General features: G+C 40.8%; 1 protein-coding gene and 1 pseudogene across 1 annotated transcript; both read left to right on the top strand.

The window, feature by feature from the left end:
• Window positions 1–9,431: 9,431 nt before the first annotated feature.
• LOC139369854 (arylacetamide deacetylase-like 3) lies at window positions 9,432–12,011 on the top strand (annotated as a pseudogene).
• Window positions 12,012–12,561: 550 nt separating this feature from the next.
• LOC139369853 (cilia- and flagella-associated protein 107-like) lies at window positions 12,562–14,460 on the top strand. Its single transcript, XM_071109134.1, has 4 exons — window positions 12,562–12,693; window positions 13,304–13,414; window positions 13,626–13,800; window positions 14,180–14,460. The coding sequence occupies exons 1-4, from the start codon at window positions 12,562–12,564 to the stop codon at window positions 14,458–14,460; spliced, it is 699 nt and encodes a 232-aa protein (XP_070965235.1).
• The last annotated feature ends 1,534 nt before the right edge of the window (window positions 14,461–15,994 follow it).

Genomic DNA, 15,994 nt, shown 5'->3' with positions numbered 1-15,994 from the left:
GTAACCCCGCCAGCCCAGGACCTCCACATCCGGCTTCTTTACCTGCGGGATCATCTAAGACTGAAACTGTGTGTTTGCACAACCAAAGAATTTCTGCACAAACTGTCATAAACCATCTCAGACAAGCTCATCTGCGTGGTCGTTGTCCAGGGTATTGACCTGACTGCAGTTCGGCGTCGTAACTGACTTTAGTGGGCAAATGCTCACCTTCGAATGGCCACTGGCACGCTGGAGAAGTGTGATCTTCACAGACAAATTCTGGTTTCAACTGTACCGGGCAGATGGAAGACAGCGTAGCATGTATGACGTCGTGTGTGCGAGTGATTTGCTGATGTCAACGTTGTGAACAGAGTGCCCCATGGTGGTGGTGGGGTTATGGTATGGGCAAGCATAAGCTACGGACAACGAACACAATTGCATTATATCGATGGGAATTTTAATGCACAGACATACTGTGATCCTGAGGCCCATTGTCGTGCTATTTATCCGCTGCCATCACCTCATGTTTCCACATGATAATGCATGTCGCAAGGATCTGTACACAATTCCTGGAAGCTGAAAATGTCCCAGTTCTTACATGGCCTGTACAATCACCAGATATGTCACCCATTGAGCATGTTTTGGATGCTCTGGATCGACGTGTACAACAGCGTGTTCCAGTTCCCGCCAATATCCAACAACTTCGCACAGCCATTGAACAAGATGATCAACTCTATGTATCGCGCTGCATGAGGCAAATTGTGGTCCCTACTTTTTTTTAAACTAACAGATGTATATCTGCATTCCCAGTCATGTGAAATCCATAGACTAGGGCATAATTCATTTATTTTAGTATATGAGCATGCATCCAATAGTGTTGAAATTCAATTCGAAGTGTAAATGACATTTACATTTTTGTCAATTAGCAGACACTCCTATCCAGAGCAACTTACTAGTCGGTGGTGATATTGGTGATATTGATTTATCAACATTTTTGTGAATATGGAATAAAAAAAAGTTTCAGGCCCTGACAAGTGTGATATTGACATCATTTCACATGATTTTAAAATATGAAAAACAAATCAATAAAAACAATCTGTATTTTATTTTTTAAAATGCTGCTGTGGAATAGAACATCAGTTGGTCTGGGACAACATTGACATTAGCAACCTCTAGAGCTTGTTGAATAGATAAGGTTAGTCAGAATCAAGGTGACAGAATCATTGAATTTCTCAGCATTTTTAACATAAGAGAAGCCCTTAATAGATTAAAATAAAAAATCACTGACACGGTGTCCCTTTTTGAGATGTTCTTTTTTTAAAGTGGTAGTTGTCGGAAGATGACAAATGTCTTAGCAATTTGCTGACGTACACACTGGGTGCCTCTAACTAAGTTAAGTAATGTGTGGTTCCCAGTTTCAAACATAAAGTTTGATGTGCCCCACAAGGGACCCCAGTTCTCCACCGACTCTGTAATATGAAGTAGTTGATGAATATGAAAGGTCATGTGATTCATAGCATATAAATCTGGGACTTTGTGAAAAAGGTTGTCAACAATTAATTTGCTCTCAACAGGTCATTTGGACTTCTTTATTCTAGAAGCAGCAAACCAATACCTTCAACTAGAAAGTGCCTTAGAAAGATCATTGGAAGAATACCATTGTCATGACGTTGGCCTGGGGGGGTAGGTTTATGACAGTCATAAATACCTCTTCCCCCTTTTTCCTCTCTCTACCCTACTGAGGTTAGATTTGCAAAACCCTTGGTTAACATAGAGATTCTGGGAACATCAGTAGGTGGGGGGAAATGAACTATATTCTGGTAATCTGAACAATTGAACATATGCGGTGGTACTTAATGAATATGATGTCAGTTCAGTCTTCATCTGAGACATTTTCATCAATGATAAGATGACAAACTCTACAGTGGAAAGTCTACACATCAGAGTTATCAGATTCACATGGAATTGTTGTTCAATGTAAATGTTTGAATATTAAATTATTTGTGATGGGATGAAATGTGATTTTAGCTTCTAAAATGTAACATTTGGGTTTTCATAAGATAAGGCTGCTCAATCAGTGGCCCTCCTCTGTGAAGGTACAAGGGCTATAAAACTTTTCAAACACATCCTCCTCTCCCTTCCTATATAAGCCGACGACAACATAACTTCCTGTTCCGAGGACGTGAGGACGTCGGTCCTATGTCAGAATGGTTCAGATAATAACTACAGAATGAAGCCAACATCAGCGTGAGCTTTGGTTGCGACTGGTATGAACTTTGAACTCTTATTCACTACAGAAGTGATACCTCCTAGCCGTTTAGTTAGCAACAGCAGCTGCAAACGAGGGTTAAGAAGGAACAGACAGAGTATCCCGTCTATCACACAACGACATTACTACAACTTATCCAATTGACTACCAGAGACATTCTTCAAAGGACAGAGGACTCAGTTTGGCAACACGGTCTTCCATCTACCACCAACCTACTGAAGCGCAGCTCAGAGTAAATATTTATTGCATTTTCCTTTTCCAAATGGGCGGTCATTTAGAATGCAGAAGATATGTCACGTTCTGACCTTTATTTCCGTTGTTTTGTATTTATTTAGTATGGTCAGGGCGTAAGTTGGGTGGGCAGTCTATGTTTGTTTTTCTATGTTTTGGGGCATTTCTATGTTTTCGGCCTAGTATGGTTCTCAATCAGAGGCAGGTGTCATTAGTTGTCTCTGATTGAGAATCATACTTAGGTAGCCTGGGTTGCACTGTTTGTTTGTGGGTGATTGTCTATGTTAGTTGCGTGTGTCAACACAGTCCTTGTGATAGCTTCACGGTCTTTATTTGTTTATTGTTTTGTATCCAGTGTTCAGTTCTTTCTTTAATTAAACATTCAACATGAACACATACCACTCCGCATTTTGGTCCTCTGATCCTTCTCGCCTCTCCTCTTCAGATGAAGAGGAGGAAGACCGTGACAAGATACTGTATTTACGATAGCACAGCTTCGCCTTTGTCCCCGTTTTCCCGCTCTTTCACTCAACCCAGCCCCTTTTCTTTTGTGTAACAAGCTGTCGTATCTGTTCCACCCACTAGGGACATTTTCCTTTATGACGTAATTTGTAATCAAGTTCTGATTTAATTATGTGTATGTGTGATTCGTTAGGTATTTAGTAAATAAACAATTAAACCCAATTTTGTATTGCTGATTCATATTTTTAGCCAGGGTTCGTGCAGATAAAATAATTTACAACTTTCAGATGAGACTGAATTAAGACGATAATTGATACTGACGGCTGTTGATGTAAAATATTACTATGTCTTTAGGAGTTTATTCGGAGAGAACAGCTCTATAAATATTATTTTGTGGTGCCCGACTCTCTAGTTAATTACATTTACATGATTAGCTCAATCAGGTGATATTAATTACGGAGAAATTATTTTATAGAATAGCATGTCATATCAATTAATCCGGCATAGCCAAAGACACGACACCATTAACACAAATGAGTGAGTAAAACCAAAGCCAGTTCCTCCATTCAGAATCTTCCAAGGTTTCTGTACCAAATATTAAGTTCTGCTTTTCTGATGTATCAAATACTTATGTCAAGCAATAAAATGCAAATGAATTACATAAAAATCATACAATGTGATTTTCTGGACTTTTGTTTTAGATTCCGTCTCTCACAGTTGAAGTGTACCTATGATAAAAATTACAGACCTGCAAAATCGGCAGTGTTTCAAATACTTGTTCTCCCCACTGTACGTACGGTCACTGTGGGGATGATGTCATCGATGCACTTATTGATGATGCCAATGACTGATGTGGTGTATGTTGCAGAAATTCTCAGTGCCATCGGAGCAATCCCGGAACATATTCCAGTCTGTGCTAGCAAAACAGTCCTGTAGCTTAGCATCTGCTTGATATGACCACTTTTTTATTGATATAGTCACTGGTGCTTCCTGCTTAAGTTTTTGCTTTGTAAGCAGAAATCAGGAGGATAGAATTATGGTCAGATGTGCCAAATGGAGGGCGAGGGAAAGCTTTGTATGTGTCTCTGTGTGTGGAGTATTGGTGGTCCAGAGTTCTTTTTCCTCTGGTTACACATTTAACCTGCTGATAGAAATTTGGTAAAACAGATTTCAATTTCCCTGCATTAAAGTCCCCGGCTACTAGGAGCGCTGCCTTTGGGTGAGCATTTTCTTGTTTGCTTATGGCGGAATACAGCTCGTTCAATGCTATCTTATTGCCAGCCTCTGACTGTGGTGGTATGTAAACAGCTACAAATGATACAGATGAAAACTCTTTCAGTAGGTAGTGTGGTCTACAGTTTATCATGACATACTCTATCTCAGGCGAGCAATAGCTCGAAACTTCCTTAGATATTGTGTACCAACTGTTGTTTACAAAAATACATAGACCGCAGCCCCTTGTCTTACCAGACGCCGCTGTTCTATCCTGCAGTACATCATATAACCAGCCAGCTGTATGTTGATATTGTCGTCGTTCAGCCACGACTTTGTGAAGCATAAGATGTTAAGTTTTTAATGTCCCGTTGGTAGTTTAATCTCCCGCGTAACTCTGCGATTTTATTCTCCAAAGATTGCACGTTTGCTAGCAGAATGGAGGAAAGTGGGGGTTTATTCGATCGCCTACGAATTCTCAGAAGGCAGCCCGACCTTTGGCCCATCTTTCTCCGCCTCCTCTTCATGCAGATCACGGGGATCGGGGCCTGTTCCTGAAGGAAGCAGTATATCCTTCGCATCGGGATCGTCAGATTCATGAAAGGAAAAAAACGATTCTGCTAGTCCGTGGTGAGTAACACAGTCCTGATGTCTAGAAGTTATTTTTGGTCATAAGAGACGGAAGCGGCAACATTATGTACAAAATAAGTAAAAAAATAAGTTACAAACAATGCAAATAAACAATCCAAAAAACACAATCGGCTTGGGGCAGGTAAGACGTCTGCCTTCTTCTCTGGCGCCATCTTACAATGCTCAATGCTGTAATTGCTGCCAAAGGTGCTTCAACAAAGTACTGTGTAAAGGGTCTAAATACTTATGTAAATGTGATTTTTTTTACGTTGAATAAATTATCAAAAATGTCTAAAAACCTGTTTTTGCTTTGTCATTATGGGGTATTGTGTGTAGAATGAGGAAGGAAAAAACAATTAAAATAACTTTAGAATAAGGCTGTAACGTAACAAAATGTGGAAAAGGTGAAGGGGTCTGAATACTTTCCGAAGGCACTGTTTATCCGAAGTATGTGGACACCTCTTCAAATTAGTGGATTCGGCTATTTCAGCCACACCCCACACTTATTTAGGCTTGCCATAACAAACGGATTGAACACTTCGATTCATATTGAATATATTGATTCAAGACATTTAAGCTTTTCATTTTTAATTAATTTGTAAAATTTTGAAAAATATAATTCAACTTTGACATTATGGGGTATTGTGTGTAGACCAGTGACAAACCAATCTCTTTTTAATCCATTTGAAATTCAGGCTGTAACATAAAAAAATGTAGAAAAAGTAAAGGGGTGTGAATACTTTCTGAAGGCACTGTACCTTGGCTAGTCTTGGTAGCTAGATAGCTTGTTGTATATGCTGGCTGTTAGCTTGCATAACAGATATGTGTCTAATTGTAAGAGACACTTCATGTTTTATGGATAAGTTTTAAATTTACAGAGTGGCTGAGACTGCTAATGAATCTGATCAAGCTCTGAGGCTGATATTGAATCAGATCAGCCACATATCAGTTATGCAAGCTAACAACCAGCATAGATAGCAAGCTGGGAGACGAGTTTGCCTGTCAGGCATCGTTCAGGGCTTAAATGGTTATCGTGCATCTGAACAAATGAATGAATGATGCTTGGTACATTTGATTATCTCGTGATCTCGACAAAACACCTTTTGTTATGTCGTGATCACCAGAAAATGATCTTGTGATGTCGACAAAAAATATTTTGTTATGTCATGATCATGATATTCCCTTAAGAAAAATTCAAATTGGATTCCCATAGGAAAAATTCTCACTGGAAATATTACATTGGATTCCCATTGGATTCCCATTGTGAATTAGCCCCCCATGAACACTTAAAAACCATGAGATTGTAATGGTACTCTCATTGGAATCCAATTAACAAGAATATCATTGGGGTTTCATTGTATTACTCATATTCCCATTGGATGTTAATGGGTTATTCATTGGTTATTCATTGTTTTGTTGTGTGGGTATTTCATGGGACTTATTTAACATTGCCATAGTATTAGAAAAGATCATCTAGCACAATTTTTTTTTAATTTGATTTATTTTATTCTGCTTTTGGCTTCAGTTGGTTGACAACGTCCTTTAGCTTGTAGGCCATGGCAGTCCATATTGAGGCCTTGTCCAACCCCTCAAAACATCTCTGGAAATGAGCTGAAAGTAAAATAAAACACACATCTTAATAATCATAGGCATTGATATGGAGTTGGTCCCGCCTTTGCTGTTACAACGGCCTCCACTCTTCTGGGAAGGCTTTCCACTAGATGTTGAGACATTTCTGCAGGGACTTGCTTCCATTCAGCCACAAGTGCATTAGTGAGGTCAGGCACTGATGTTGGGCGATTAGGCCTGGCTCGCAGTCAGCGTTCCAATTCACACCAAAGATGTTTGATGGGGTTGAGGTCAGGGCTCTGTGCAGGCCAGTCAAGTTCTTCCACACCGATCTCGACAAACCATTTCTGTATGGACCTCACTTTGTGTACAGGGGGCAGTGTCAAGCTGAAACAGGAAAGGGCCTTCCCCAAACGGTTGCCACAAAGTTGGAAGCACAGAATAGTCTAGAATGTCATTGTATGCTGTACCATTAAGATTTCCCTTCACATGAGCTAAGGGGCCTGGCCTGAACATTGAAAAACAGCCCCAGACGATTATTCCGGTTTTCAAGTGAAATGGAAAGAGAGCCTGTGATGCAACTTCCGCTTTTGGATGTTAACAAGGCGACACTCCATCTTAACTCCTCTACATTTACTGGATTCGTTGAACAGTGCAGAAGAGAACCTCCTCTGAAAAGTATGTAGGAGATCTAGTTTCAAGTATTTCCTTTACGCCTGCTACGTTAGAATAAGTAAACCTCCCATGAGCTTTTAGGTTATATAATTCTGGCAGACATAATTACATACTACTTCATGTGATATAAGTTAATTGTATTCACAATGAAGATGGGGGACTGTGAAGACCCCTGATGTATTGATATATCACATCTTTCTCTGTGACAATACAGAAATGGGTCAGTCCCAGAAACTTGTCAAGGTGGCAAATAAAGACCTGTATAAATACCTTCTAAACAAATCCAGTGAATTCATGGGCTGCGACAAGATTCCAGCATGTTATTTTTGGCGCAGGCCTTGTCACTTTTCCTGGGTATAGCTGCTGAAATTGTGATGGGTTGAAATAACAGCTTCACAATGAGAGCTTTGTACTGGGTTCAGATTCTCCGAAGGCTGAGACTCTGACAGCTAAATGGTTGGCTAGTCCTAGAACACAGCTCCAGTTGCTGTCATTTTCTTGCACATTGCACAGAATTACAAATCACAAGGCATTGAAGTAAGAGATATATACAGTATTAGTCAAAAGTTTGGACACACCTACTCATTCAAGTTTTTATTTTTTACTATTTCTACATTGTAGAATAATAGTAATGACATCTAAACTATGAAATGACACACATGGAATCATGAGGTAACAGAAAACGTGTTAAACAAATCAAAATATGTTTTATATTATCACGGCCGTTGAATGAAGAGGACCACGGTGCAGCGTGGTGAGTGTACATATTCCTTTATTTATATGACGCCGACAAAAACAATAAACAATCCAAAAACAACCGTGAAGCTAAAGGCAATAGTGCCAACAAACAAAAACAACTACCCACAAATACAGGTGGGAAAAGGGCTGCCTAAGTATGGTTTCAAATCAGAGACAACGATAGACAGCTGTCCCTGATTGAGAACCATACCCGGCCAAAACAAAGAAATACAAAACATGGAAAAATGAACATAGAATGCCCACCCAAATCACACCCTGACCAAACCAAAATAGAGACATAAAAAGCTCTCTAAGGTCAGAGCGTGACAGGTCGTCTGGAATGCATTTCAATTAACAGGTGTGCCTTGTTAAAAGTTCATTTGTGGAATTTATTTCCTTCTTAATGCGTTTGAACCAATCAGTTGTGTTGTGACATGGTAGGGGTGCTCAAATAAATGCTTCACAGCATTCAAGTAACAGACATATCTCAACATCAACTGTTCAGAGGAGACTGCGTGAATCAGGCCTTCATGGCCAATAAGAATCAGAGACTTGCTTGGGCCAAGAAACATGAGCAATGGACATTAGACCAGTGGAAATCTATCCTTTGGTCTGATTAATCCAAATTTGAGATCTTTGGTTCCATTTAGAATTAGAATTCAAGGCACACTTAATCAACATGGCTACCACAGCATTCTGCAGCGATACGCCATCCCATACCAAACACACCTCCAGGCTGTGTAAGGGCTATTTGGCCAGTAACCCGACCTCAACAATCACCCGACCTCAACCCAATTGAGATGGTTTGGGATGAATTGGACCACAGAATGAAGGAATAACAGCCAACAAGTGCTCAGCACATGTGGGAACTCCTTCAAGACTGTTGGAAAAGCATTCCTCATGAAGCTGATTGAGAGAATATGCAAAGCTGTCATCAAGGCAAAAGGTGGCTACTTTGAAGAACATAAAATCTAAAACTTTAAAACTTTTTGGGTTACTACTTTATTCCAAATGTGTTTTTTCCTAGTTTTGATGTCTTCACTATTATTCTACAGTGTGGAAAATAGTAAAAACAAAGAAAATCCCTTGACCTGAAGATGTGTGTCCAAACTTTTGACTGGTACTGTATATATTTTATATTTAATTCTGAATTATTATGAACATCAATTGTTTTGTAAACAACAACACATTTATATGTTTTCAATTCCAAATACCATGCATTTTGTTGCCACTTGTCTAGACTAGGGAACATGGTCTGCTATCACTCAAGCCATCACTGCCATCTACAGATGAACAGTGAAAGTTCAGATCCTCTGCTTCACAATAAATGTGGAAGCAGTTTTCATTTTTTAAAGGACATTAAAAATGTATTAACTTCTATCCTGTGTTTATACAAATTAAGAGACTGTATATTCATAAAAATAGCTAATTGTGAAATATGTGTTAAATGTATCTAATTGCTTGAGTCCATAAAATACATGGAATAAAATAATGAATGTCGCTTTGTTACTGCCACTCAAAGTCACTTAGATAGAACAAGGTCAGAGCAGGGTGTACACAAAGATGTAGGAGGGGCAAATAAAACCAAAGCAGCTGGATAAAACATGCATACCTAATGACTTAGCTATTTCTACTGTAGCCTACCTGGGATCACACTAGAAGCACCATGGACATCATCACTGCAATTTTAATAATTGGCTTTGCTGCCTTGATTTCAGCCTGGTAATTGGTCTACTGTGTTCTGAGCTGATGAATTCAGACATTCCTCAAGGGGTTGCAAATCGAGGGAAACTACATGTAGTTCATGGCATGTTTGTTGGCATAGCAATTGTGGTGTGTATCTATCTATGGAATTGTTAGTGATTATTATTTGATGTTTTCTGCAGTCAAATCACGTTCAAGTCTCTGAAAAAATAATTTATTTAATGTATTCCTTGGTGAAAAGAAAAACATCCTCGTACTTGAATACTATTAAAAAGAGAACTCAGCTCTTTTAAAAGATGTTTGTCCTTTCAATGTACACTAACCACTGATAAACTTCAATGGTGTTGATAAGAGAACAATAAATGACAAAAAGTCAAAGTCATTGTTCGGGTAAGGACACTCAAGCAGAGTTTTCACAGTACTGTACTGTAGTCCACCTTCTGGTAACACCTTAACTGTGTCACTGGTTATTCATTATGTTGTTGCATTCATTGTTGCTTAGTGTGCAAGCAACAAGAAAAGCAAAGCTATATTGTGGCAATTGGAAAATATTTCACTTCACAATGGTTCATGTTAACCTTATATCTAAGTTCGTCTGTCATCAGGTCAGGTTCCCCAGGTGGTTCAGAAGACGGTTCCTGGAGACCAGTTCCCCCTATACTACATGTGACGGAACTCACTTTCTCTGAGGTGCCAGTCAGAGTGTATGAGCCCACAGCTGGCTCACTGGTCCTGAGGAAGGGCCTGGTGTATATCAATGGTGGAGGATGGGCTTTAGGTTTTTTTTTATTTGATATATTTCACCTTTATTTAACCAGGTAGGCTAGTTGAGAACCATTTCTCATTTGCAACTGCGACCTGGCCAAGATAAAGCATAGCAGTGTGAACAGACAACAACACAGAGTTACACATGGAGTAAACAATAAACAAGTCAATAACATAGTAGAAAAAAATAATCTGTATACATTATGTGCAACAGGCATGAGGAGGTAGGCAATAAATAGGCCATAGGAGCGAATAATTACAATTTAGCAGATTAATACTGGAGTGATAAATGATCAGATGAACATGTGCAGGTATGCAGATACTGGTGTGCAAAAGAGCAGAAAAGTAAATAAAATAAAAACAGTATGGGGATGAGGTAGGTAAATTGGGTGGGCTATATACCAATAGACTATGTACAGCTGCAGCGATCGGTTAGCTGCTCAGATAGCAGATGTTTAAAGTTGGTGAGGGAGATAAAAGTCTCCAACTTCGGAGATTTTTGCAATTCGTTCCAGTCGCAGGCAGCAGAGAACTGGAAGGAAAGGTGGCCAAATGAGGTTTTGGCTTTAGGGATGATCAGTGAGATACACCTGCTGGAGCGTGTGCTACGGGTGGGTGTTGCCATTGTGACCAGTGAACTGAGATAAGGCGGAGCTTTACCTAGCATAGACATGTAGATGACCTAAGAAAAACCAGATGTCTAGATAATGTTGCTTATTTATCTTACAATAGAGGCCTGCTAATATAAAAAAAGAAAAGCTTCATTCTCTGTTTACTCTAGTCTAACACTAATGTTCTGTTTCTTGTGATCAGATACTGCAGATGAGGTCTGCAGGCACATTGCCAAAGAGGCTGAAACCACAGTGGTTTCTGTTGGGTAACTTTTACTTTCTGACTCACTGACTCAAAATGCGCTTCCAAAGCAGATCAATACAGTGAAAAGGGCTGTGAAGTTGTCAAAGACATGTTGCTCCTTTTTCTACCCTCTTTAGATACCGGCTTATCCCTGAACATCAGTATCCCACTCAGCTGGATGACTGAGACTGTAATGTGTCACTTCCTGTCTGTGGTAGAGGCAGAGTTCTGGGTGGACCCAGGAAGAGTGGCAGTCGGGGGTGATAGTGCTGGGGGAAACCTGGCAGCCATACTGTGACAGCGTCTGGCCAAGAGAAAGAATGGACATCTGCTGTCTCCCTGTGCCCAGGTCCTCATCTACCCAGTTTTGCAGATGGCAGATTTCAACCTGCCTTCATACCAGCAGAATCATGCTGTGCCCATATTGTTCTGTGGCTGGATGGCATTCTACTTCCTGCAGTATCTCAACGGGGACACGTCAGTGTGCCAGGATGCGCTGGAGGGGAACCACATCCCTTCTGAGATGAGGCTGGCCTTCAAGGAGTGGTTCTCCCCAGAACACCTCCCTCCTGAGTGTAGGGTGCGGTGCCACCGCCAGCATGTACACTCAGCGTTGATTACAACAGAGAGGTGTACCACAAAATCAAAGACCGTCTGGATCCGGAGGTGTCCCCGCTCCTGGAGGATGACACTGTTATTCGTCTGACCCCACCGGCCTTTATCCTGACCTGTGTGTACGACATGCTGAGGGATGTTGGGATCCTGTACAGGAAGTGGCTGCTGGACCTGGAACTGGAAGTCACATGGCATCACATGCCAGACTGCTTCCTTAGACTAATGGAATAAAAAAATAGGCTGGTTAACTTTCCCATCTGCAACATGGGCTGTAGATAGAACTTTAAACTACGTAAAAACGCTTTGAGAAACACTAAACTGATCAAATCGATGTTAATGTTTGGTGTTTGGATTAAAATTATATAGGGATTATTTCGAGATTAGATTTTTCATGTTCCTGGCAAGTGACTTTGTTCTGTTTACAGGCAAAGCTAATACACTCCTACACAGCTTAGAACATGTTTTACTCTTATTTTAACCTGTTAAGGCATTCATTTTCATTTCTACAGAAAGATGTATCCAATTATGTTCATTATGATTTAAATGAAGACGTGTATTGCATGTATGAGCTATATGCTAACTGCTCCAGAATTCTCTGACATTCAAAAATACAGCACCATTCTAAAGTACGGCACCAAGTGTTATCATAATGCAGGTAATTTGCCTTCAGTTTGCCTCCACTACTGTTCCACTATTCTGTTTCAGTCACAGAATGTTTGCTGTATCCATAGCAACCGAGCTTCCTCTTCCCGTGTCACAATGGGAGCAGGTGAAATGCACCATCATCCGTTCTGTTTGATCTAACTATGCTCTAATATTAGGACCAAACCAGCTCTTAATCAGACGTATTTGACACCATGTGCAGTACCACATACAGTATGGGAAATCAGGAAAAGAGTTATGATAAATGGACCCAACCTGGCTGGAGAATAGAGCAGAAGTATGCAAACAATGTTCTAATTGGCAACTGGGTGGAAGAGAAGTTTCAGGTATGGTTTTTAATCATTTATTTTGGGATTTTCAATTAATTGCTGTTGCTATCATGCATTGCCTGTGATGAATGTTGCTAATTCATCAAATAATGCAACATTTGGCAAGAGTCATCAAAAGTCATTATTAAGAGTTTTAATTACAGCAAAGCGTGGGTACAGCAGCCTTTCCTTTCGATCCAAATGAGATTCTCACAAGAAAAACCTGCACTGAGTGTGAGAATGTGCTGTACCTCCTGCTTTCTGTAGCCAAAGATCTTCAACAAACTAGTTCAATGGCTGGTTTCCAATGGTTCTGCTGCTTCTCTGTCGGTTTGCAAATCTATACAAAAATAATTAGAGGGCTTCAGTTAAGCTACATCAGCACAGACTCCCAGTGTGAGAGACTCAAGAGGCAGTCTAATTGCATTGACGCCAGGCAGGGCCGCGGGCTGCTGCTTCAGGATCTGACTAGAGGGATGTCTTTAGAAATACTGTACAACAGCATGGATCGATGGTGAAGTGTGAGCTTTGCTGAGCTCATGCTTAAGTGGCTGAGCAATCCCTCCTCTCCTCCTCTCACCCCCTCCTCCTCCTCTTCCTGTCTATTTACCCTGTCTGTCCGAGACAGTTCACTCGAGAGTGTAAGACAGCCAACAGCACCAACCGTGCAGACTACCAGCCACAGTGGGACCACCGGCCAGACGTCATCCTCAGACGAGAGGCGCTGCGGAAAGCTGAGGTCAGTCTTAAACAGCAGGATCATGATATCATTAGCATTAGCAAAATGCTAGTCAAGTTAGCCCTAAAAGTCTGTTAGAACAAAATCTAAACCTAGATTATTCGTATCCCCAGAGGTAATGAGCTAATCAATCAAAGAAACAGTGTGCAATCTGCCATTGCTTTTAAAGCAATGGATGGCCAGTAGAATAGTGTGTTGCGTTGCGTTCCAGGGCCTTCCCGCTAAGCTGCTTCTCTCCCACCACGGCACGCTGCCCTCCCATTACCTGGTCACCCTCTATGATGAGATGTATGGGCGCCAGGGCACCTCCACCCTGCCTCCCTTGCGCTCCTGGCATCCAGACAGGCTGGCGTGGACGCCAGAGAAGTCTGACCACCCAAGCTTGGGTAGGAAAGGAAGTCAACATTAGAATAACCCCTTTCTAAAGCATTGGTTCCACCAAGTTTTGAGTGCAAAACCCATACGGAACACAGCACCTTGGTTTGACAAACCCACTTGTATATGGTAAAAAATCATCACACAGTATGTTTGAATTATAAAAAGCTTGTATTTACTTGACTGTGGCACAGAAAAATGTCAGCTGTAATTACAAACTAGTCTCAAGTAAAGAAAACCCGGGAAGAACAAAGATGCAGTGTTCAACAATTAAAGTTCAGGCAGAATAAATGGCCTTGGATTGTTCCAAATCTGTCACAGATATAATTAATGACTGCAGCACTGTAACAGCTGAGCCCTCTCTCTCTCTCCCTCCCTTCTCCCTTCCAGCACCTCCAACTAACTTTGGCCTGGTGGAGTCTAGACAGGTCCGTCTGGACCAGCAGCAGTCCCCCCTCCCTGCGCTGAGTGTGTATAGGTCAGCGTACCAGAAGTACCCACTCAGTGCTTTCTGCCTGCCCCGCTTCGCCAGTGTGCCACAAGGCCACTCCAGTAAGCTCCATCCTGCCAATCGAATCAACAAGGACATGGATCTGAAACAACGGCCCTGCAGACAGGTTCCAGACAACTCAGTCTCCGCCAGCCTCCTCCCTCCCCTGTCTGTTGTGTAGACACAGAGCTCGGGCCCTGAGATGGCGCCTTGCACGCTGTTTCGATACTCCGTGCTCTAAGGCATGAAAAATTAAATGAAGCAGAACATATGGGATATCAAAATATGTAGAAAATTAAACAGGATTCTCATTATAATCTCTTGAAATCTAGGCTGTGTGTGTGTGTGTGTGTGTGTGCGTGTGTGTGTGCGTGCGTGCGTGCGTGCGTGTGTGTGTGTGCGTGCATGCAGGAAGGGAAGGAGTGTCCGCAAAACACATCTGAACATTTAGGATAATCACATGCTAATTATTTACCTCGCACTTAATATTTTCAATTCGCTGTTTCGCTATTTGCCGTTCTTGTCTACTAATGTTTTGTATTATGTCATGTTTCATGTTTTGTGTAGACACAGGAAGAGTAGCTGCTGCCTTCGCAACAGCTAATGGGGATCCTAATAAAATACCAAAATACCAAATACCCTAGCCTAGATGCTTTGTAAATCAAAGAGAGTGTTGATGTCAGAGCTGACCTGGGTGTCCATATCAGGAGCAATGAGGGATGCAAGGCAAACTCTGAGGGGACCTGTCTAACTCCCATTCCATTAGGTGTTTAATTACAGGGAATCAAAGTGTTTAATTAGGAGGAATAAAAGATGCTTATGTGTTTGATGGTCAACCATCTGTGTCTCTATTCTCCTGCTGCCTCAGCTAGTGCAGCCCTCTGCCCGCCTCTCCGTTACTCATTTCAATACTTAAGTTGATTTTTGTGTGAGTCAGAAAATGTGGGTAGATCATGTGTTATCAATTACTCCTTTGTATGTTTGGTTAGTCAGACCACATGATGGCGCTATAGCGACATGTCACACAATGGAATCCCAGACAAGGGTGTCGTGCCACTCAATTATTCTTAGTCTATGATTGCTCTTTGTGAGACAGCTTGATTTGAATGAAAAAACTATTAGACATTTAAACATTCATTCAAACATGTATATTGTTGATGTAATTATGCAACACATCAATTAACCGCCACATCTATCATCCTACAAATTCATTGATTTACTCTGCAGTCAGACACGACACATCACACAGCAGAGCTCTGTTTGTTAAATTGTTGATGACTTATCATTGAAAATCAGTCACTGTCTGGAAGGAAAGCATATTTCATTTAAGTGATGATTCAACAACATGACTTAAATGCCAACACAATGCTGAACAAACTGCTTTCAGTTTTTTTATTATTTTTGCATATTTCTTTCTTCTGCTGATTAATATTGTACAAATGTAACGATAAATATTTGTTTATAAAATCAAGAGTACTTTCATCACAGTCATTCATTATGTTGGTGCATGAATAACTTCTAATATCAACAATGTTGAAAACAACAGCAGAAGAAAACTGGCGAATACTATACTACAATCTTAGAAGAGATTCAAAAGAAGCATGGACTTTTGTTTATTGAAGCTCACATACAGTACATTATGCTCTGTCACAACCTTCTACATCATGTCATATTTACAGACCAACTGTGGATAATTGTATTGAGTCCAGTCCTGT

The sequence above is a fragment of the Oncorhynchus clarkii genome, chromosome 17 (genome assembly GCF_045791955.1).
Source record: "Oncorhynchus clarkii lewisi isolate Uvic-CL-2024 chromosome 17, UVic_Ocla_1.0, whole genome shotgun sequence".
NCBI lineage: Eukaryota > Metazoa > Chordata > Actinopteri > Salmoniformes > Salmonidae > Oncorhynchus > Oncorhynchus clarkii.
Note: the sequence above shows the minus strand (reverse complement) of the source record. Positions and strands in the feature narration are given on the sequence as shown.

Bases quoted from the DNA above. Each gene is read 5' to 3' on its own strand.
- LOC139369853 (XM_071109134.1), top strand. From the start codon at position 12,562: ATGTGCAGTACCACATACAGTATGGGAAATCAGGAAAAGAGTTATGAT. The intron at 12,694-13,303 runs GTATGGTTTTTA...TGTCCGAGACAG, and splicing joins GGGTGGAAGAGAAGTTTCAG to TTCACTCGAGAGTGTAAGAC. The intron at 13,415-13,625 runs GTCAGTCTTAAA...GTTGCGTTCCAG, and splicing joins AGGCGCTGCGGAAAGCTGAG to GGCCTTCCCGCTAAGCTGCT.